The sequence below is a fragment of the Bos mutus genome, chromosome 26 (genome assembly GCF_027580195.1).
Source record: "Bos mutus isolate GX-2022 chromosome 26, NWIPB_WYAK_1.1, whole genome shotgun sequence".
Taxonomy (NCBI): Eukaryota; Metazoa; Chordata; class Mammalia; order Artiodactyla; family Bovidae; genus Bos; species Bos mutus.
The window spans coordinates 33,112,526-33,134,804 of record NC_091642.1 but is presented as its reverse complement, the minus strand read 5'-3'; the positions used below and the strand labels follow the sequence as shown (position 1 = coordinate 33,134,804).

The 22,279-nt window shown below is 39.5% G+C and overlaps 2 protein-coding genes across 6 annotated transcripts in view; one reads left to right on the top strand and one right to left on the bottom strand.

Annotated features, from left to right (window-relative positions):
* ARHGAP19 (Rho GTPase activating protein 19) overlaps window positions 1-22,279 on the bottom strand; it is a 69,159-nt gene that overhangs the window by 13,031 nt on the left and 33,849 nt on the right. For all 5 annotated transcript variants that reach the window (XM_070363299.1, XM_070363298.1, XM_070363302.1 and 2 more), the window contains exons 5-7: window positions 20,511-20,737; window positions 18,490-18,576; window positions 3,908-3,973 (exon numbers count right to left, since the gene is read on the bottom strand). In XM_070363299.1, the coding sequence (XP_070219400.1) occupies window positions 3,908-3,973; window positions 18,490-18,576; window positions 20,511-20,737 (380 nt within the window). The remainder of the gene's footprint in view (window positions 1-3,907; window positions 3,974-18,489; window positions 18,577-20,510; window positions 20,738-22,279) is intronic.
* On the top strand, window positions 19,386-19,961 carry LOC102287608 (small ribosomal subunit protein uS8-like). Its single transcript, XM_070363617.1, has one exon. It carries the CDS (start codon window positions 19,401-19,403, stop codon window positions 19,788-19,790), a length of 390 nt encoding a protein of 129 aa, XP_070219718.1. The 5' UTR covers window positions 19,386-19,400; the 3' UTR covers window positions 19,791-19,961.

Below are 22,279 nucleotides of genomic sequence, written 5' to 3'. Positions count from 1 at the left end.
CATCAGATAAAGAGAAGCCTACAATTAAAGACTGTATCAATAGCCTACTCCCATGACCTGCCCAGAAAACCTATATTCATTTAGAATACTGCCATCAAAAAATATATTTATATAATAGTCCACTATTCAGAGCATCTTTTAATCTCATATTTCTCACTGTTATCCTATGGGTTAAGCAGGGAAAGTATCATTATTACCATTTCACTGAAGTAAAAACTGAAGTTAAGTTGTATCTAGATACTAAAGTGACAGACCCATCTTGGAGACCGGATTCACTGGTTCTTGGCTGGTGCTCTTCCCCACACATGACAATATGTGATAACTACACAGCAGTAGTAGAGAAATAAAAACAACTTTCTAAGAAAAACCACACTCCAGTTAAACTAGTTAAAATAAAATACTGTTTTCCTGGTCACACCAAATATTTGCTGAATGAGAGGTAAAAACCAACAGGAGTAGGAAAAAAAGCATAAGATGACAGCTTAAAGTTTCTAATCAAGACAGACTAAACAGAAATCATCAAAAAGTGCTTGTGACATTTTTTTAACTTCTCACTTTTAAAGCTCAATAACCATATGTAATCTTGTTAATAGGAGAAGGCAATGGCACCCACTCCAGTACTCTTGCCTGGAAAATCCCATGGATGGAGGAGCCTGGTGGGCTGCAGCTCATGGGGTCGTGAAGAGTCGGAAACGACTGAGCGACTTCACTTTTCACTTTCATGCATTGGAGAAGGAAATGGCAACCCACTCCAGTGTTCTTGCCTGGAGAATCTCAGGGACAGCGGAGCCTGGTGGGCTGCCGTCTATGGGGTCACACAGAGTTGGACACAACCGAAGCGACTTAGCAGCAGCAGCAGCAGCAATTGCTTTCTAAGCTCATACAGTCTTAGGTCTTTTAGACATTTCAGTGTTACCTTACCAAGGAACTTCAAAGAATGTCTTATATAAAAATGTACTTTCGTAGCTAAAAATATTTAGATCAGTCCCTCAGTCATGTCCGACTCTTTGCGACCCCATGAATCGCAGCACGCCAGGCCTCCCTGTCCATCACCAACTCCTGGAGTTCACTCAGACTCACGTCCATCGAGTCAGTGATGCCATCCAGCCATCTCATCCTCTGGCGTCCCCTTCTCCTCCTGCCCCCAATCTCTCCCAGCATTAGAGTCTTTTACAATGAGTCAACTCTTCGCATGAGGTGGCCACAGTACTGGAGTTTCAGCTTTAGCATCATTCCTTCCAAAGAAATCCCAGGGCTGAGCTCCTTCAGAATGGACTGGTTGGATCTCCTTGCAGTCCAAAGGACTCTCAAGAGTCTTCTCCAACACCACAGTTCAAAAGCATCAATTCTTCGCCGCTCAGCCTTCTTCACAGTCCAACTCTCACATCCATACATGACCACTGGAAAAACCATAGCCTTGACTAGATGAACCTTTGTTGGCAAAGTAATGTCTCTGCTTTTCAATATGCTATCTAGGTCATAACTTTCCTTCCAAGGAGTAAGCGTCTTTTAATTTCATGGCTGCAGTCACCATCTGTAGTGATTTTGGAGCCCAGAAAAATAAAGTCTGACACTGTTTCCACTGTTTCCCCATCTATTTCCCATGAAGTGATGGGACCAGATGCCATGATCTTCATTTTCTGAATGTTGAGCTTTAAGCCAACTTTTTCACTCTCCACTTTCACTTTCATCAAGAGGCTTTTTAGTTCCTCTTCACTTTCTGCCATAAGGGTGGTGTCATCTGCATATCTGAGGTTATTGATATTTCTCCCAGCAATCTTGATTCCAGCTTGTGCTTTTTCCAGCCCAGCGTTTCTCATGATGTACTCTGCATAGAAGTTAAATAACAGGGTGACAATATACAGTCTTGACGTACTCCTTTTCCGATTTGGAACCAGTCTGTTGTTCCATGTCCACTTCAAACTGTTGCTTCCTGACCTGCATACAAATTTCTCAAGAGGCAGGTCAGGTGGTCTGGTATTCCCATCTCTTTCAGAATTTTCCACAGTTTATTGTGATCCACACAGTCAAAGGCTTTGACATAGTCAATAAAGCAGAAATAGATATTTTTCTCTAACTCTCTTGCTTTTTCCATGATCCAGCGGATGCTGGCAATTTGATCTCTGGTTCCTCTGCCTTTTCTAAAACCAGCTTGAACATCAGGAAGTTCATGGTTCACATATTGCTGAAGCCTGGCTTGGAGAATTTTGAGCATTACTTTACTAGCGTGTGAGATGAGTGCAATTGTGCAGTAGTTTGAGCATTCTTTGGCATTGCCTTTCTTTGGGATTGGAATAAAAACTGACCTTTTCCAGTGCTGTGGCCACTGCTGAGTTTTCCAAATTTGCTGGCATATTGAGTGTAGCACTTTCACAGCATCATCTTTCAGGATTTAGAATAGCTCAACTGGAACTCCATCACCTCCACTAGCTTTGTTCGTAGTGATGCTTTCTAAGGCCCACTTGACTTCACATTCCAGGATGTCTGGCTCTAGGTCAGTGATCACACCATTGTGATTATCTTGGTCGTGAACATCTTTTTTGTACAGTTCTTCTGTGTATTCTTGCCATCTCTTCTTAATATCTTCTGCTTCTGTTAGGTTCATACCATTTCTGTCCTTTATCGAGCCCATCTTTGCATGAAATATTCCTTTGGTATCTCTGATTTTCTTGAAGAGCTCTCTAGTCTTTCCTATTCTGTTGTTTTCCTCTATTTCTTTGCATTGATTGCTGAAGAAGGCTTTCTTATCTCTTCTTGCTATTCTTTGGGACTCTGTATTCAGATGCTTATATCTTTCCTTTTCTCCTTTGCTTTTTGCTTCTCTTCTTTTCACAGCTATTTGTAAGGCCTCCCCAGACAGCCATTTTGCTTTTTTGCATTTCTTTTCCATGGGGATGGTCTTGATCCCTGTCTCCTGTACAGTGTCATGAACCTCATTCCACAGTTCATCAGGCACTCTATCTATCAGATCTAGGCCCTTAAATCTATTTCTCACTTCCACTGTACAATCATAAGGGATTTGATTTAGGTCATACCTGAATGGTCTAGTGGTTTTCCCTACTTTCTTCAATTTCAGTCTGAATTTGGCAACAAGCAGTTCATGGTCTGAGCCACAGTCAGCTCCTGGTCTTATTTTTGCTGACTGTATAGAGCTTCTCCATCTTTGGCTGCAAAGAATATAATCAATCTGATTTCAGTGTTGACCATCTGGTGATGTCCATGTATAGAGTCTTCTCTTTATGTTGTTGGAAGAGGGTGTTTGCTATGACCAATTTTCTTGGCAAAACTCTATTAGTCTTTGCCCTGCTTCATTCCGTATTCCAAGGCCAAATTTGCCTGTTACTCCAGGTGTTTCTTGACTTCCTACTTTTGCATTCCAGTCCCCTATAATAAGAAGGACATCTTTTTTGGGTGTTAGTTCTAAAAGTTCACAGAACCGTTCAACTTCAGCTTCTTCAGCGTTACTGGTTGGGGCATAGACTTGGATTACTGTGATACTGAATGGTTTACCTTGGAAACGAACAGAGATCATTCTGTTGTTTTTGAGAATGCATCCAAGTACTGCATTTCAGACTCTCTTGTTAACCATGATGGCTACTCCATTTCTTCTAAGGAATTCCTGCCCGCAATAGTAGATATAATGGTCATCTGAGTAAAATTCACCCATTCCAGTCCATTTCAGTTCGCTGATTCCTAGAATGTCGACATTCACTCTTTCCATTTCTTGTTTGACCACTTCCAATTTGCCTTGATTCATGGACCTGACATTCCAGGTTGCTATTTACAGACTTTTCTTATACATTTTATTTTCCTATGTCTCACTTTGATTCTATGCTTTGTTTTAAATCTCCACTAATCTAAATTAGCTCTCTCCTTGTTTGGGCCAAGAGCAATTTTCTATTCTTACCTTTGATGCTTGAGTTCTGGAACCCAAATAGTGCAATCTGGCACATTCCCGAATATAAGCAGGAGCCTGGGCAAGACATAAAAGAAAATCAAGAACAAACGGTTAGCAGTATCTAAAATTCTTGCAGATCATGAGGACAGTGGTTCTTAAAATGATCTGACTGGCAGATTATTCTAGAAAAACCAAAGATCCTCAAAATGCCTTATTTCACAGTGTCACTTCTCTTGCACCAAAAAGATAGCTCAAGAAATCTAACAGGAACATTGTGAGAAGACACGACCATAGTTTTAAAAATCACACGTGGCACCTATGTGTGTGTATATATAATTTTTTTCAAATGAACCAAAACATACATCTCTAGTAATGTTTATACTCACAAAAACTACCCCCAAATCCTTACAAATTTCAAGTGGTCCCTAAATCACATTTTAGAAACACTGTATAGAAAATACCATTTTGAATTACTGTGGAGTAACAACAGAAAAGGAATAATTTAGCTTACTGATATACTACTGAGAATCCTCTGATAAGTACCCTGAAACAATACTAGTAGAAGAATAAATAATATAACCACGATGGAAGAGAATCTGGCACTATCTTAAAAAATTACGTTTTCATTTATCCTTTAAACCAGAAATTTCACTTCTGAAAACCTATCCTGAAGATATAACTCCAAAAATACAAAACATACTTGGATAAAACTAATAGATACAACCAGGTGTCTATTAATAGGAAGTTGGTTGAATAAGCTTTTAGTAATATAATCCATACAATGAAGTGCTATGCAGTAGTTAAAAAGGAGAGAAGGGAAACACTTTATGAATTGATATGAGTCTTTCCAGGACCTGCTGTTGAGTGGAAAAGTTACACAGCAGTGTATAAAGTACTTGAGTGAGAAAGAAGAGGAAACAAAGAGTATACACACATATATACAGTAGAGTCAGACACCACTGAGCGACTGAACTGAACTGATACAGTACTTATGTTTTTACAAAACAAAACACTAAGAAAATAATGAAAATGGTTTGGAAAAGAACTCAAATTTCTCTAAGTATACTTTTCTAAGAAATTTTGACTTTTGAACGATGTAAACATACCACAGTTTCAAAAAAATAAATCCAAAAGAAAAAAAAGCAAACCCTAAACTGAGTAACAACAACAAAATAAGCATATCTGTATATCAAATTGACAATGTAAACATAGAGAAAGGAATTATTCCACCAACTTTTAAAAACTGTATTCTGACTATACAGTATACAGCCTAGTGAGATATATTCAAGGGAAAAGGAACTGTAAGGAAATATTAAACTTCCATCAGCAGATATACACAAGTTTATTATTAGTAGTAATAGTTACATTATTTTGAAACTAATTTGTTATATTGCAGGATAAAACAAATAACATATATAAATGCTATTAAAATCTAAAATTTGCAATGTAAAAATTTATGTAAGTATAAAGCAAAAGAAGTCAAGGAAAAGAAAGCTCTGTAGTGTTAAATCTGAATTGGAAATACTACTATGATCTAGGGATTCCCTGGTGGGTCAGAGGTTAAAGCGTCTGCCTGCAATTCGAGAGACCCGAGTTCGATCCCTGGGTTGGGAAGATTCCCTGGAGAAGGAAATGGCACCCCAGTCCAGTATTCTTGCCTGGAGAATCCCATGGAGAGAGGAGCCTGGTGGGCTGCAGTCCACGGGATCTCAAAGAGACATACACAACTGAGCTTCTTCACTTTCACTATGAAATGATGATTTCCTTTTAAAAAATTTTTTTATCTACTTCCTTGCCTTCAAAGAGCCTAGGAGCAATATCACTCAAGAAACAATAAGTAGGTACACCCAGTGTCAGTGGAATAATCTAGGACTCCCTGAAGAAAATAATTGATTCCAGGCCCAGGGCAGAGCAAGTACAAAGTAAGCTGGGGACATTTATGCCAGAATGGAAACACTCAAAGACTAATGGAGTCCTGTCAAAAGACACAGCAGGAAACAGCTTGCAAGGGCTATTATGGTCCAGATTCAGTACAATTTGAATATCAAAATTAACAACAGAAATTGACTAACACTTTGAATAACTAAAAATCCATGAGTCTACAGAGACTCATAAAAAAAGAAAGTAAGAGGGGACTTCCCTGGAGGTCCAGTGGTTAAGACTCTGCGCTTCCAGTGCAGGGGACACAGGTTCAATCCCTAGTTGGGGAACTAAGACCCCACATGCCACATGCTGTGGCCAAAAAATAAAAATTTTTTTTTAAATAAGAGAGAAAGAAGAAAAGCTCTTGTCCAAGGACTAAAGTCAGCTAATAAAGATTAAATAATAGAATTAGAAAATCACTATTTTGTAATACCCAATATAGTTACAGATGCCAGCAGGATTATCAGTGGATGCTAAAGCCATTACACTCAGTGATCACCCTGCAGGTGACCTACTAACTGCCAAGGGGAAATGCACCTTGATAATTGAGAGATGAGGCAGCAATTAGCAAAAGCAGCATCACTATGGCAATCTGACATTCTGTGCCTCCTAATGTGATGCAATATGATGCAATACGTTGTACACAAATATCACCTATGAATCTTTGCCCAAAATGCTTAATCTGAATCTAATCAAGCCTCTAGACCCAACTTGTGGTTTATAGGAGCCACGGAGAAAGGGATAAAGGATAAAGGAACAAGCTAAACAACCCTGAGAAAACAGTAAGACAAATTTAGAAAATGGAATATTCTGAACACAATAGGCCTGAATACTTTAACAAATCAATGACATAAAGAAAAAGGGCAGTAATTATTCTAGATTAAAAGTGACATAATAAAGCAAAACATGAGCCTTGATCAGTTTATGTTTTTAAAAAAAGAAACTATGAAATACATTCAATGGACAGCTGGTGAAATTTGAATATGAATTGAACATTAGCTGATATGAAATTGTTATAAATTCTCTTAGATGTGATAATGATACTGTGAATATTAGGAGAATATTCGTATTCTTAGGAGATGCATGCCTTTTCTTAATTGGTACTTCTGTATTACTATTTGACTTCTTTTTTCTTTGTTTTTTTATTTTTTGAATTATGAAAAAATGATAATACATTTACATACTTGGAAAACAGAGCAAAGTTATATATAGTTCTACTATATATTACAATTATTTGGGGGGGGTTAGATAAGTTAAGATTCTCAGTTGGAGTTTCAATATCAAATGCTCAAAAATTAATACAATGAATAGACAGAAGAGTAGACGGATATAGTCATGCTTCAGTTTTAAAGGACAAAATACCATGTCAGTGGTTCAGCCAAAAAAAGTAAATAAAAAGCATGAACGTAGAGAGATAAAGCAAATATGCCAAATGGTGACATTCATTGAATCTGAGAGTTTTATTTCAATCTTTCAACTTTTCTCCATATTTGAAAAACTTCATAATGAAGTTTTCCAAAAATGAGTCTCATGACAAAGACATTACGTTATCTAAAGTTTAATTTTTCCCTTGGTAAACTACAGAAGAGAGCCAAAGGAAATGTCCTCCAAACAAGAATATGACAGCCCACATCATCTATTTTAAAACTTCATTAAAAAAAAAAAAAACAGGACTTCCCTGATGGCCTGGTGGTTAAGAATCCAACTGCCAACACAGGGGACGGCCGTTTGAACCCTGCCCCCAGGAAGAGTCTGCATGCCATGGAACACCTAAGCCTGAGTGCCAGAGCTATTGAACCTGAACTCTAGGGCCTGGAAGCTGCAACTACTGAGCCTGTGTGCCACCACTACTGAAGCCCGAGCACCCTTGACCCTGTGCTCTGCAACGAGAGAAGCCAGCACCATGAGAAGCCTGTGTACCTCAACAAAAAGTAATCCCTGATCACCACAACCAGAGAAAAACCCACACAAAGCAACCAAGATACAGCACGGCCAAAAATAAACAGATAATTTAAAAATTTTAAGAAGCATAAAAACCATTGCCCCAAAAAGATACTATGAGCTGAAGGGATACTCAGAAAGCAAATCAAAAGTAATCAAAAGTAGATGGGTTTAAATGAAAATCTGAGGGTCTGAGGTATTTTACAGTTCACAGGAAAACAACAAAGGGCCGGTTCACATAAAATGAGGATTGGCCTTAACTATATATATGTGTGTGTGTGTGTGTGTGTGTGTGTGTGTGTGTGTATATCATAATTTCCAAGAAAAGATGTGGTGACTCCTACTGAGAAGAGAGAAAACCAGATTGGGTCAGATGGACTTATAATAGTAGAAGACAGAACTTCAAGTAGTTAGGAATAATTTTAGGGGAAAAAATACAAAGTACACAGAATGAAACAACATAGAATCTGAGGATAAGAGATAAACGATCCACCCAAGGAATCTGAGAACAAAAAGACAGAAAAGCACAAGACGAACAATCGGGGGTAAAGCAGGACCTCTCAGAATACAGAGCGCACAGAACAATCAACCACTTTTCATCCAGGGAGAAGCTTAGGGAAGAACCTACTGAGCCAAGGCAGTGAAGCAGGTGCCCACAAGGACAACAGTTCTGACTCAAATCCAAAGATAAAAGTTCTAAGACCAAAACAAACCCCCAAAAAAAAGAAAGAAAGAAAAGACAGTCTCTGTCTCCTTTAGAGATGAAAAGAGGCTCAAAGAGTGCTCACACTAGCCTGGAAACAAAGATAAATAGCAAATAAGAATCAAAATCCCAAGAATGAGGAGCTAAATGAGAGATCTACAGAACGGAAGAGCAAAACTAGACAATGTTTGAAAGAATGAAATAATTAGAACTTGTACCAAGCCGAAGAATCCGAAATGCAGTACTTGGATGCAACCTCAAAAATGACAGAATGATCTCTGTTCATTTCTAAGGCAAACCATTCAATATCACGGCAATCCAAGTCTATGCACCAACCAGTAACGCTGAAGAAGCTGAAGTTGAACGGTTCTATGAAGACCTACAAGACCTTTTAGAACTAACACCCAAAAAAGATGTCCTTTTCATTATAGGAGACTGGAATGCAAAAGTAGGAAGTCAAGAAACACCTGGAGTAAAAGGCAAACTTGGCCTTGGAGTACAGAATGAAGTGGGGCAAAAACTAACAGAGTTTTGCCAAGAGAACGCACTGGTCATAGCAAACACCCTCTTCCAACAACACAAGAGAAGACTCTACACATGGACATCACCAGATGGTCAACACTGAAATTAGACTGATCATATTCTTTGCAGCCAAAGATGGAGAAGCTCTATAGAGTTAGCAAAAACAAGACCGGGAGCTGACTGTGGCTCAGATCATGAACTCCTTATTGCCAAATTCAGACTTAAATTGAAGAAAGTAGGAAAAACTACTAGACCACTCAGGTATGACCTAATCAAATCCCTTATAGAGTAGAAGTGAGAAATAGATTTAAGGGACTAGATCTGATAGACAGAGTACCTGATGAACTATGGACAGAGGTTCGTGACATTGTACAGGAGACAGGGATCAAGACGACCCCAAGAAAAAGAAATGCAAAAACACAAAATGTCTGTCTGGGGAGGCCTTACAAATAGCTGTGAAAAGAAGAGAAGAGAAAAGCAAAGGAGAAAAGGAAAGATATAAACATCTGAATGCAGAGTTCCAAAGAATAGCAAGGTGAGAATAAGAAAGCCTTTCTCAGTGATCAGTGCAAAGAAATAGAGGAAAACAATAGAATGGGAAAGATTAGAGATCTCTTCAAGAAAATTAGAGATACCAAGGGAACATGTCATGCAAAGATGGGCTCAATAAAGGACAGAAATGGTATGGACTTAACAGAAGCAGAAGATATTAAGAAGAGGCGGCAAGGATACACAGAAGAACTATACAAAATCACAATTGTGTGATCACTCACCTAGAGCCAGACATCCTGGAATGTGAAGTCAAGTGGGCCTTAGGAAGCATCACTATGAAAAAAGCTAATGGAAGTGATGGAATTCCAGTTGAGCTATTTCAAATCCTAAAAGATGAGGCTGTGAAAGTGCTATACTCAATATGTCAACAAATTTGGGAAACTCAGCAGTGGCCACAGGACTGGAGAAGGTCGGTTTTCATTCCAATCCGAAAGAAAGGCAATGCCAAAGAATGCTCAAACTACCGCCCAATTGCACTCATCTCACACGCTAGTAAAGTAATGCTCAAAATTCTCCAAGCCAGGCTTCAGCAATATGTGAACTGTGAACTTCCAGATGTTCAAGCTGGTTTTAGAAAAGGCAGAGGAACTAGAGATCAAATTGCCAACATCCGCTGGATCATGGAAAAAGCAAGAGAGTTCCAGAAAAACATCTATTTCTGCTTTATTGACTATGTCAAAGCCTTTGACTGTGTGAATCACAATAAACTGTGGAAAAATCTGAAAGAGATGGGAATACCAGACCACCTGACCTGCCTCTTGAGAAATCTGTATGCACGTCAGGAAGCAACAGTTAGAACTGGATATGGAACAACAGACTGGTTCCAAATCGGAAAAGGAGTACGTCAAGGCTGTATATTGTCACCCTGTTATTTAACTTATATTCAGAGTACATCATGAGAAATGCTGGGCTGGAAGAAACACAAACTGGAATCAAGATTGCTGGGAGAAATATCAGTAATCTCAGATATGCAGACAACACCACCCTTATGGCAGAAAGAGCCTCTTGATGAAAGTGAAAGAGGAGAGTGAAAAAGTTGGCTTAAAGCTCAACATTCAGAAAACTAAGATCATAGGCATCAGGCCCCATCACTTCATGGCAAATAGATGGGGAAACCGTGGAAACAGTGACAGACTTTATTTTGGGGGGCTCCAAAATCACTGCAGATGGTGACTGCAGCCATGAAATTAAAAGATGCTTACTCCTTGGCAGGAAAGTTATGACCGACCAATATACCATATTAAAAAGCAGAGACATTACTTTGCCAACAAAGGTCTGTCTAGTCAAAGCTATGGTTTTTCCAGTAGTCACGTATGAATGTGAGAGTTGGACTATAATGAAAGCTAAGCACAGAAGAATTTATGTTTTTGAACTGTAGTGTTAGAGAAGACTCTTAAGGGTCCCTTGGACTGCAAGAACAATCCTAAAGGAAATCAGTCCTGAATATTCACTGGAAGGACGGATGCTGAAGCTGAAACTCCAATCCTTTGGCCACCTGATGCGAAGAACTGAGTCATTTGAAAAGTCTCTGATACTGGTAAAGACTGAAGGTGAGAGGAGAAGGGGACGACAGAGGATTAGATGGATGGATGGCATCACCGACTCAATGGACATGAGTTTGGGTAAACTCTGGGAGCTGGTGATGGACAGGGAGGCCTGGCGTGCTGCAGTCCATAGGGTCGCAAAGAGTCGGACACGACTGAGCGACTGAACTAAACTGAACTGAACTAAGCCAAATACATCTAGGAGACTGTACTCATGTTTTATCTCTAAGGTTTGTATAATCTGTATTCTTATGATCCTCCACAGTGATATGTTACCTGACACAGTAAAGTAAAAGAGACTTTGCTGGTGTGATTAAGTTAAAGACCTTGCAATGGGAGAGTATCCCAGGTTATCTAAGCAGGTTCACTTATAATCATAATCACAAGGGTTCTCAGAAGCAGAGAACTTTTCCCAGCTGTGGTTAGAAGGAAACATGACTATAGTAGAAGGATCAGAGAGACACAACATTGCTAGCCTTGAAGATGGAGAAAGGGGACTACAAGCCAAGGAATAGGGGCACTCTCTGGGAGCTGGAAAAGACAAGTAAACAGATTCTCTGCTAGAAAATCCAGAAAGGAGTGCATCCCTGCCAGCACCTTAGTTTTAGCCCAGTGAGACTCCTGCCAGACTTCTGACCTATAGAAATGTAAGATAACAAATCTGTGTTGTTTTAAGTCACTTTAAAAAAATCCTTCACAGTGAAGTGCAACTTCATCGTATACTTGAATTGTGTATGCTGGACCAAGGGCAAGAGAATGGGCCCAACAGATAACAGATCAGAAGGTGGGAAAGCTAAACTATGAGATGCAATGAGATCTCTGTGATCCCATCTCTCTTGCAACTTATGAGTGGTGGGCCACAAAAAGTTAACCCCATGGCAATGGTAGCAAGAGAAAAGAGTTCTGTTAGGAAGTGCACCTAGAAATTCCCCATTTTGATTCACAACTACTGCCTTACTCTTCATATTCACAACTCCTCCCAACTTATTCCCATAAAATCATGCTTTGGAACTAGTTCTTCCTCTAAATGAGGAGTATAAGAACTGATTTGAGAGATCTTTGCTCACCATTAAAAACTATTCTTTCTCCAGTTGTCCTGTGACTACTGCTCTAATTCACTTATCTAAATCTTGACTTCTAATTGATCATAATCTTTGACTTGGGCACCTAAGCCTCCAATACAGCCCTGACCCTTTGTTTTCCAGGCTACTAAGCCAAAGATTCTGACCTGTGTTTCCTAATCTCCGAACTTTGGATCACACCACCCTGAATGGGTAAATTCTAGGGTGGCCTCCATGTTTACATTCTGCATAACTCCCTCTTCCTAGTGTGAATGGACTTGTGACTTGTTGCTAACCAATAAAATATTGGTGACTTGAGTGTTACTCCTGTGATGATTGGGTTACATGATATAGCTAAACAATTGTGATAAAATTATGAGATTATATTTATAATACATGATATATGTAATATATTTTATATATATGCATAAAATACATCTCAATCTCCATCTTGTTAGCACACTCTAGAGAGACTCTCCTGTTGGCCTTGCAGACTATAAAGTAAGAAGAGAGACAAACTGAAGGAAAAACTGTTAAATAAAAAGGAACTAAAACTAGCCAGAGCATCTAGGCAAGAAAAAGAAATCAAAGACAGCCAAATTTGAAAGGAGTAAAATTATCTCTATTCATAGATGATATGACCTCATATGTAGAAAACCCTAAATATTTCATAGAAAAATTGTTAGAACTGATAAATTCAGCAAAGTAGCAGGATACAAAGTCAACACACAAAAATGAGTTGTACTTCCATACACCAACTATGAACAATCCACAAAGGAAATTAAGAAGACAACTTCATTTACATATAGCATCAAAAAGAATAAAGTACTTAGAAATTAACCAAGGAGGTAAAAGATTGGTACAATAAAAACTACAAAAATTCGCTGAAAAAAATTAAAGTCAACATAACTAATGGAAAGACATCCCAGATTCATGGATTGGAAGACTTATTACTGTTAAAATGTCAATACTACCCAAAATAATCTACTGCACTCCCTATCAAGATTCCAATGATAGTTTTTATAGAAATAGAAAAATCCATCCTAAAATTCATACGGAGTCAAAGGGACCCCAAATAGCTAAAACAATATTGAGAAAGAAGAACAATGCTAGAGGACTCACATTTCCTTATTTCAAAACTTACTACAAAGCTACAGTCATCAAAACAGTATGATATTGGCATAAAGACAAACATACAGACCAACTGAACAGAAGAGGCTCCAGAAATAAACCCTCAGATGTACGGATTTTCAGTAAGAGTGACAAACAAGACTATTCAATGGGGAAAGGCAGTTTTTTTTTAACAAATGATGCTGGGAAAACTGGATATCCACACGCAAAAGGATGAAACTGGACCACTACCTAATACCATATACAAAAATTACCAAAAATAGATAAACACAAGACATAAAACAATAAAACTATTAAAGCATAGGGCAAAAGCTTCAGAGCATTGGATCTGGCAAGGATTTCTTGCATATGTCACTAAAGGCATAGGCAACAAGAGAAAAAATGGACAAATGGGACTTCATAAAAATTTTTTTTAATTTTGTGCAGCAAGACACTATTAACAAAGTAAAAGCAATCCACCCAGTGGGAAGAAATATTTTCACATCATATGTCTGATAAGTGATTAACATCTAGAATATATAAAGAATACCTACAACTCAGTAACAAAAAATAACAACCAATTCAAAAATGGGCAGGAATTCTCCAGTAGTCCAATGGTTAGGAACTGATGCTTTCACTCCTGTGGCATGGGTTCAATTCCTGGTCAGGGTAATAATCCCACAAGCCTTGCAGCATGGCCAAAAAAGAAAAAAAGAAATGGGCAAAGGACTTGAATAGACATTTCCCCAAAGAAGATATGCAAATTAGCAATAAAGACATGATAAGGTGTTCAACATCACTAATCATTAGGAAAATGCAAATCGAAACTACAATGAGTTGCCATCTCACACCCAATAACACAGTTACAATAAAAAAAATCCCCAAAACAAAATAACAAGTGTTGTTGAGGAAGCAAAGAAATGGGAATTCTTGTGTACTGTTGGTAAGAAGGTAAAATGGTGCATCAACTATGGAAAACAGTACAGGAGTTCTGTTAAAGCATACGATCCAACAATTCCATTTCTGGGTACGGAGTCGTACCTCAGAATCCAAAGAATATTGGTTCTAGGATTTCCCCATAGATACCAAAATCCATAGATACTCAAGTCCCTTATATAAAATGGTGTATTAACAGTATTTGCATATAAGCTAAATAATCTTCCTGTATACTTTAAGTCATCTGTAGATTACTTATAATCAGATCAGATCAGATCAGTCGCTCAGTCGTGTCCAACTCTTTGCGACCCCATGAATCTCAGCACTCCAGGCCTCCCTGTCCATCACCAACTCCCGGAGTTCACTCAGACTCACGTCCATTGAGTCAGCGATGCCATCCAGCCATCTCATCCTCGTCGTCCCCTTCTCCTCCTGCCCCCAATCCCTCCCAGCATCAGGGTCTTTTCCAATGAGTCAACTCTTCGCATGAGGTGGCCACAGTACTGGAGTTTCAGCTTTAGCATCATTCCTTCCAAAGAAATCCCAGGGCTGAGCTCCTTCAGAATGGACTGGTTGGATCTCCTTGCAGTCCAAAGGACCCTCAAGAGTCTTCTCCAACACCACAGTTCAAAAGCATCAATTCCTCGGCGCTCAGCCTTCTTCACAGTCCAACCCTCACATCCATACATGACCACAGGAAAAACCATAGCCTTGACTAGATGAACCTTTGTTGGCAAAGTAACGTCTCTGCTTTTGAATATGCTATCTAGGTCATAACTTTCCTTCCAAGGAGTAAGCGTCTTTTAATTTCATGGCTGCGGTCACCATCTGCAGTGATTTTGGAGCCCAAAAAAATAAAGTCTGACACTGTTTCCACTGTTTCCCCATCTATTTCCCATGAAGTGGTAGGACTGGATGCCATGATCTTCGTTTTCTGAATGTTGAGTTTTAAGCCAACTTTTTCACTCTCCACTTTCACTTTCATCAAGAGGCTTTTGAGTTCCTCTTCACTTTCTGCCATAAGGGTGGTATCATCTGCATATCTGAGGTTATTGATATTTCTCCCAGCAATCTTGATTCCAGTTTGTGTTTCTTCCAGTCCAGCGTTTCTCATGATGTACTCTGCATATAAGTTAAATAAACAGGGTAACAATATACAGCCTTGACGTACTCCTTTTCCGATTTGGAACCAGTCTGTTGTTCCATGTCCACTTCAAACTGTTGCTTCCTGACCTGCATACAGATTTCGCAAGAGGCAGATCAGGTGGTCTGGTATTCCCATCTCTTTCAGAATTTTCCACAGTTTATTGTGATCCACACAGTCAAAGGCTTTGGCATAGTCAATAAAGCAGAAATAGATGTTTTTCTGGAACTCTCTTGCTTTTTCTATGATCCAGCGGATGTTGGCAATTTGATCTCTGGTTCCTCTGCCTTTTCTAAAACCAGCTTGAACATCTGGAAGTTCATGGTTCACGTACTGCTGAAGCCTGGCTTGGAGAATTTTGAGCATTACTTTACTAGCGTGTGAGATGAGTGCAATTGTGCAGTAGTTTGAGCATTCTTTGGCATTGCCTTTCTTTGGGATTGGAATGAAAACTGACCTTTTCCAGTGCTGTGGCCACTGCTGAGTTTCCCAAATTTGCTGGCATATTGAGTGCAGCACTTTCACAGCATCATCTTTCAGGATTTGGAATAGTTCAACTGGAATTCCATCACCTCATTAGCTTTGTTCATAGTGATGCTTTCTAAGGCCCACTTGACTTCACATTCCAGGATGTCTGGCTCTAGGTCAGTGATCACACCATCGTGATTATCTGGGTCGTGAAGATCTTTTTTGTATAGTTCTTCTGTGTATTCTTGCCATCTCTTCTTAATATCTTCTGCTTCTGTTAGGTCCATACCATTTCTGTCCTTTTCGAGCTCATCTTTGCATGAAATGTTCCTTTGGTATCTCTGATTTTCTTGAAGAGATCCCTAGTCTTTCCCATTCTGTTGTTTTCCTCTATTTCTTTGCATTGATCGCTGAAGAAGGCTTTCTTATCTCTTCTTGCTATTCTTTGGAACTCTGCATTCAGATGTTTATATCTTTACTTTTCTCCTTTGCTTTTCGCTTCTCTTCTTTTCACAGCTATTTGTAAGGCCTCCCCAGACAGCCATTTTGTTTTTTTGCATTTCTTTTCCATGGGGATGGTCTTGATCCCTGTCTCCTGTACAATGTCACGAACCTCATTCCATAGTTCATCAGGCACTCAATCAGATCTAGGCCCTTAAATCTATTTCTCACTTCCACTGTATAATCATAAAGGATTTGATTTAGGTCATACCTGAATGGTCTAGTGGTTTTTCCTACTTTCTTCAATTTTAGTCTGAATTTCGCAATAAGGAGTTCATGGTCTGAGCCACAGTCAGCTCCTGGTCTTATTTTTGCTGACTGTGTAGAGCTTCTCCATCTTTGGCTGCAAAGAATATAATCAATCTGATTTCGGTGTTGACCATCTGGTGATGTCCATGTATAGAGTCTTCTCTTGTGTTGTTGGAAGAGGGTGTTTGTTATGACCAGTGCATTTTCTTGGCAAAACTCTATTAGTCTTTGCCCTGCTTCATTCCGTATTCCAAGGCCAAATTTGCCTGTTACTCCAGGTGTTTCTTGACTTCCTACTTTTGCATTCCAGTCCCCTATAATGAAAAGGACATCTTTTTTGGGTGTTAGTTCTAAAAGGTCTTGTAGGTCTTCATAGAACCATTCAACTTCAGCTTCTTCAGCGTTACTGGTTGGGGCATAGACTTGGATTACTGTGATATTGAATGGTTTGCCTTGGAAACGAACAGAGATCATTCTGTTGTTTTTGAGATTGCATCCAAGTACAGCATTTCAGATTCTTTTGTTGACCATGATGGCCACTCCATTTCTTCTGAGGGATTCCTGCCCGCAGTAGTAGATATAATGGTCATCTGAGTTAAATTCACCCATTCCAGAATACCTAATACAATATAAATGCTATGTAGTTGTAAACACAATGTAAATGATATGCCCAGGTTCAGAGAAGCATTATTCACAACAGTTAAACATGAAGGCAACCCAAGTGCCCTCAACAGATAAGCAAAATGTGGTATATGCAATGAATGAAACGTCAGCCTTAAAAAGGAAGGAAATTCTGACACATGTTACAACACTGGTGAACCTTGAAGACACGCCAAAGGAAGTAAGCCAGTCACTAACAGACAAATATTGTATGGTTGATTCCACTTTCATGACGTACTTAAAGTGGTCAAAATTAGAGACAGAAAGCAGAATGGTGGTGGCCTGGGCCAAGGGGAAGGGGTGAATGGGGGAGTAATGGTTTAATGAGTTTTAGTCTTTTAACTAAACTAACTTTATTGTTTAATGGCATTTTAGTTTAGGAAGATGAAAGGAGTTCAAGAGATGGATGGTGGTGATGGTTTGCACAACAGTATGAATGTAATTAATACCACTGGCCTGTACACATATAGTAAATGTTGTCATATGTATTTTACCAATTTTTTTTTTTTAAGAAAGGCAAAAAAAGGAACCAGAACAGAGTGGTCTTAAAAATTCTCAGCTTTTCCAGATGGCAAAAGACATTAAAATTAAGAAATTCACCATCAGGAAAGTACACTCTAAAGAAAAGACCAAGGATGTGACTGTAAAACCTTTTGCTAAAACACTGGAAACATCAAAAGGTCAAAAATATTCAGTTACACAAAGAGCCCTTTCAAAAGGATAAAGGCGTGCCTCCCAGAGCCTCTCAATACAACCAGAGGGCCTCCCGGAAGCTGAAAGGTACTGTCCCTCAGCCTTCTCAGCAGGAGTCCATGGAAGAGAAGGGTTTATCTTCAAATTTATCTTCTGAGTGAATCTCACTAAAATCCACAGAGACCCACAAAGCTATTAAGAAAATTACATTGGCAGAAACACTGCTAGTTTGTACTAAAAACGACTATGAATACAAGATGAAAGGAGGCTGTCAAATCTCAACTGGCAGGAAGCAGGCAGGATAAAACTACTGCTCTGCTTCCAGCATCTGCTGTTTTTCATGAAAAAGGAAGGATGACTCAAAGGGTAGAGCCCACAGGCCAGGAGGTAGAGCCCTGCTCAGCTCTCAGGCACCTTCACATTCTTCCCTACCCAGGTCGTTCCCTCTCAGTTTTACCACTGTCTGTTTGGTTCCCAGTTCCAGTCAGGGCCTTTCTTATTTAGCCATCTTTACAGCCCTCTCAGGATCCCACCTTGCTCCATCTCTTTATCTTCTCACTATCCAAATCCCATTTATTACCTACCTTAAAAAGTTTCTGAGAGTGTTTAATCATAAAAGCCATCCCATCATTTAATTTTGTGATATTCTCTTGAAGGTCATTTGCAGTGGCCTATTTAGAGCAAAAGAAAGCAAAAAAAAGAGATGAAGAACTGGGAAGTGGAAGGCAGATACTCCCATTTACTTATTAATAAGCTAATTTTTTCAAATGTATGATAGCATCTATCACCAAGAAAGCTGACTCTACTACAGTGTTTAATTCTGGAAAGACTTTTTGGCTCAGCAGGTTTCCACTTGAAACGATACAACCTAGGAAGAACCATGTGTCCCTGAAGTGACCAGGAAATCCAAGAGAACCAATTTTCCTTTTCTAATTCTGCCTGAGAATTAGACATGTATGCTGAAGATCATCTTTCCTGGGAAAAGGGACAAGAAGAATAGAATCCATACCAGTCACCGAGAACATTGCTCTTCAGAGAAACTAGTTTCTCCAAAGACAAAAGAGAACTGTCACTACGAATTGATGTTAAAGGTGACATCCGTTTCTTAAAAATAGTCAAATGGTCACTGAGTCCCTTCTCTTGTTTCCCCTGCCTCTTTTTAAGCACTTCAGCGTCTCTACTATCCCAAAGCCTGCATTCTCAACATGTATCTTTGTTACTTAATGTTTGTGTGTTCTAAGACCTCTTAACTTTATAGTCATATCACTTGTTTATTTTCAGTCTCATTGAGCTGGTTCTAAAACTCTTTTAGGTATGAGGTGTTATGCCCTTAACATGGACAAATCTTGGTATGTCTTTTTCCTCTCATATCCCTCCCCACAGCAACCTTCCTCTGGGCAGAAGCTCTGTTTTATGAATGGACAGGAATATGAAACTAACGGCTTCCAGGTCAAGAATTAGTTCAGTCTTTCCGCCATCTTTCCGTGCCGCCAGAATGGTGCGCATGAATGTCCTGGCTGACACGCTCAAGAGTATCAACAATGCCGAGAAGAGAGGCAAACGCCAGGTCCTTATTACGCCGTGCTCCAAAGTCATCGTCAGGTTTCTAACAGTGATGAAGCATGGTTACATTGGCGAATTTGAAATCACTGATGACCACAGGGCTGGGAAAACTGTTGTGAACCTCACAGGCAGGCTAAATAAGTGTGGAGTGATCAGCCCCAGATTTGATGTGCAACTCAAAGATCTAGAAAAATGGTGGAAGAACCTGCTCCCATCCCGTCAGTTTGGTTTCATTGTACTGACAACCTCAGCTGGCCTCATGGAACATGAAGAAGCAAGACAAAAACATACAGGAGGGAAAATCCTTGGATTCTTTTTCTAGGGATGTAGTACATACAAGTAAAATGCCTCAGAGGAAAAAAAAAAAAAATTAGTTCAAAAGACTATACAATTTACTTCTCATGTAAGTCACTAGGAAGGCCGTGGTCTCAGTTAAAGAAGCACATTCAGGATATATACATATCTACGGCTGAGTCCCTTCACTGTTCGCCTGAAACTACCAGAACATTGTTAATCGGCTATATCTCAATACAAAATAAAAAGCTGAAAGTTAAAAAAAGAAAAAGAAGGACATTCAGCTTTCTCTAAGGAGAGTACGTCTACAGGACATAGGAAAGTTAGGACGAGGCAGTATCGCTCTATCTAAAAGCTCAGGGACGCCATCCTGTGAGATCATACAGCTCTGGTTTAAATTCACACCATTTGATCTTCAGAAATCAATTTGATTTCCCAAGAAGGCTTTCATGTTACGAAGGAGTTTACATCGACCACCCAACATGAGTATTCTGGTATATTTAGTAGCTATAATCTTCCACTAAGAGTTTCCACTGAAATTGTAATTCAGGTTTATCAGATTGATTTATAAGCGAGATTAACAGGAATTGGTGGTTTGATAACTCTTAAATGATCTAACAAAGTAAGTTCCTAACCTAATAAAGCTGAAGACCAGAACCTGGACCCTTGATAACCACACGAAGTACAGCTATAGGATGAGGCCCAGCTCAAGAAAACCAAGGAGTCTTTCTGTTCCCCCGACACTTACATTTTTGGGCCATAAGACATGAGGTGCAAACATAAGGGCAAGGTTATAGGCGGACATCTTATTCTTGTCTTGTTTCTTTGCTGTCTGGTACAGGAGATCAAGCAGTAACTTCAGCAAGTTACGATTGGGTGGAGGGAGAATGAGGAAGAGCAACTGAAGAGCCTCGATTTGCCGTTCCTTATCTGGTACACTGGTCTTGTTTCCTTTATCATCAAACTGCATCAAATCTTGAGGATAAAAGAGACGATTGTAAGGGATGGAAAATATACAAGAAAAAAAAAAATCAATGTTCCTACTATGTATCATCCTCCAATAAGAGAAAGGAAAAAAAGAATCAAGTATAAACAGAGATTATAGCAAAATATAATAACAAAATCATATCAATATAATTTAATAATAAAAAGACAAAAACCCAGTTAAAAATAGGCAAAAGACTTAAACATTCCTTCAAAGAAGATATATAAGCGGCCAATAAGCATTTGTATACTCGGTATCATTAGCTATCAGAGAAATGTAAATTAAAACCCCAATGAGATACTACTTCATAATCAGTGGTGTGAGTGAAGTCACTCAGTCGTGTCCAACTCTTTGCAACCCCGTGGACTGTAGCCCACCAGGCTCCTTCGTCCATGGGATTCTCCAGGCAAGAACACTGGAGTGGGTTGCCATTTCCTTCTCCAGGGGATCTTCCGGACCCAGGGATTGAACCCAGTTCTCCCATATTGCAGGCAGACGCCTTAACCTCTGAGCCACCAGGGCAGACCCCAATCACTGGTGTGGCTATAGTCAAAAAGACTGACAATAACAAGTGCTGGCAAGAATGCTGAGAAAATTAAACTCTTCTACAGGGACTTCCCTGGCAGTCCAGTGGTTAAGCCTCTGCGCTTTCACTGTAGGGGGCGCAGGTTTGATCACTGGTTGGGGAACTAAGATTCCACATGCCATACAGTGGAGCCAAAAAAAACCCCACCACTCTCCTACATTGCTGGTGGGAATGTAAAAAATGGTATGGCTACTGTGGAAAACAACTTGGCAGTTCCTCAAAAAGTTAAACATAGAGTTATCACATGACGTAGTAATTCCATTCCCAGTTATATACTCAAGAGAAATGAAAACAGTCCACACATATCTCTGATAATGCCACCCCCTTCACACTTCCTCAACAAGATATTTTACTGCTAAAAAACTATGAGAGTGAATCATGACCTGATACCAGGATGATCCAGGTATCAGAGTCAGAATCATGGCTCCTTACAGAGTCAGAATCATGGCTTCTTCTCTCACAGGCTATACAGGTTATCAATTAAAAACTGTCCCTGTTGCTGCTGCTGCTAAGTCGCTTCAGTCGTGTCCGACTCTGTGCGACTCCATAGATGGCAGCCCTCCAGGCTCCCCCGTCCCTGGGATTCTCCAGGCAAGAACACTGGAGTGGGTTGCCATTTCCTTCACCAATGCATGAAAGTGAAAAGTGAAAGTGAAGTCGCTCAGTCGTGTCCGACTCTTAGCGACCCCATGGACTGCAGCCTACCAGGCTCCTCCATCCATGGGATTTTCCAGGCAAGAGTACTGGAGTGGGGTGCCGTCGCCTTCTCCCTAGATCATCAGAATTTCAAAAGACACTGAAAAACATTTGGGTATAATTCATGTAGACCTGAAAATGATTACAGTGTGTTATTGAAGCTGTTTAACTTCAATTATAATTCCAGGTTTAGGAAAGGCAAATAATATCTCTAGACTGTTTCCTGTTAATACGAAATTGAAAACAAAAA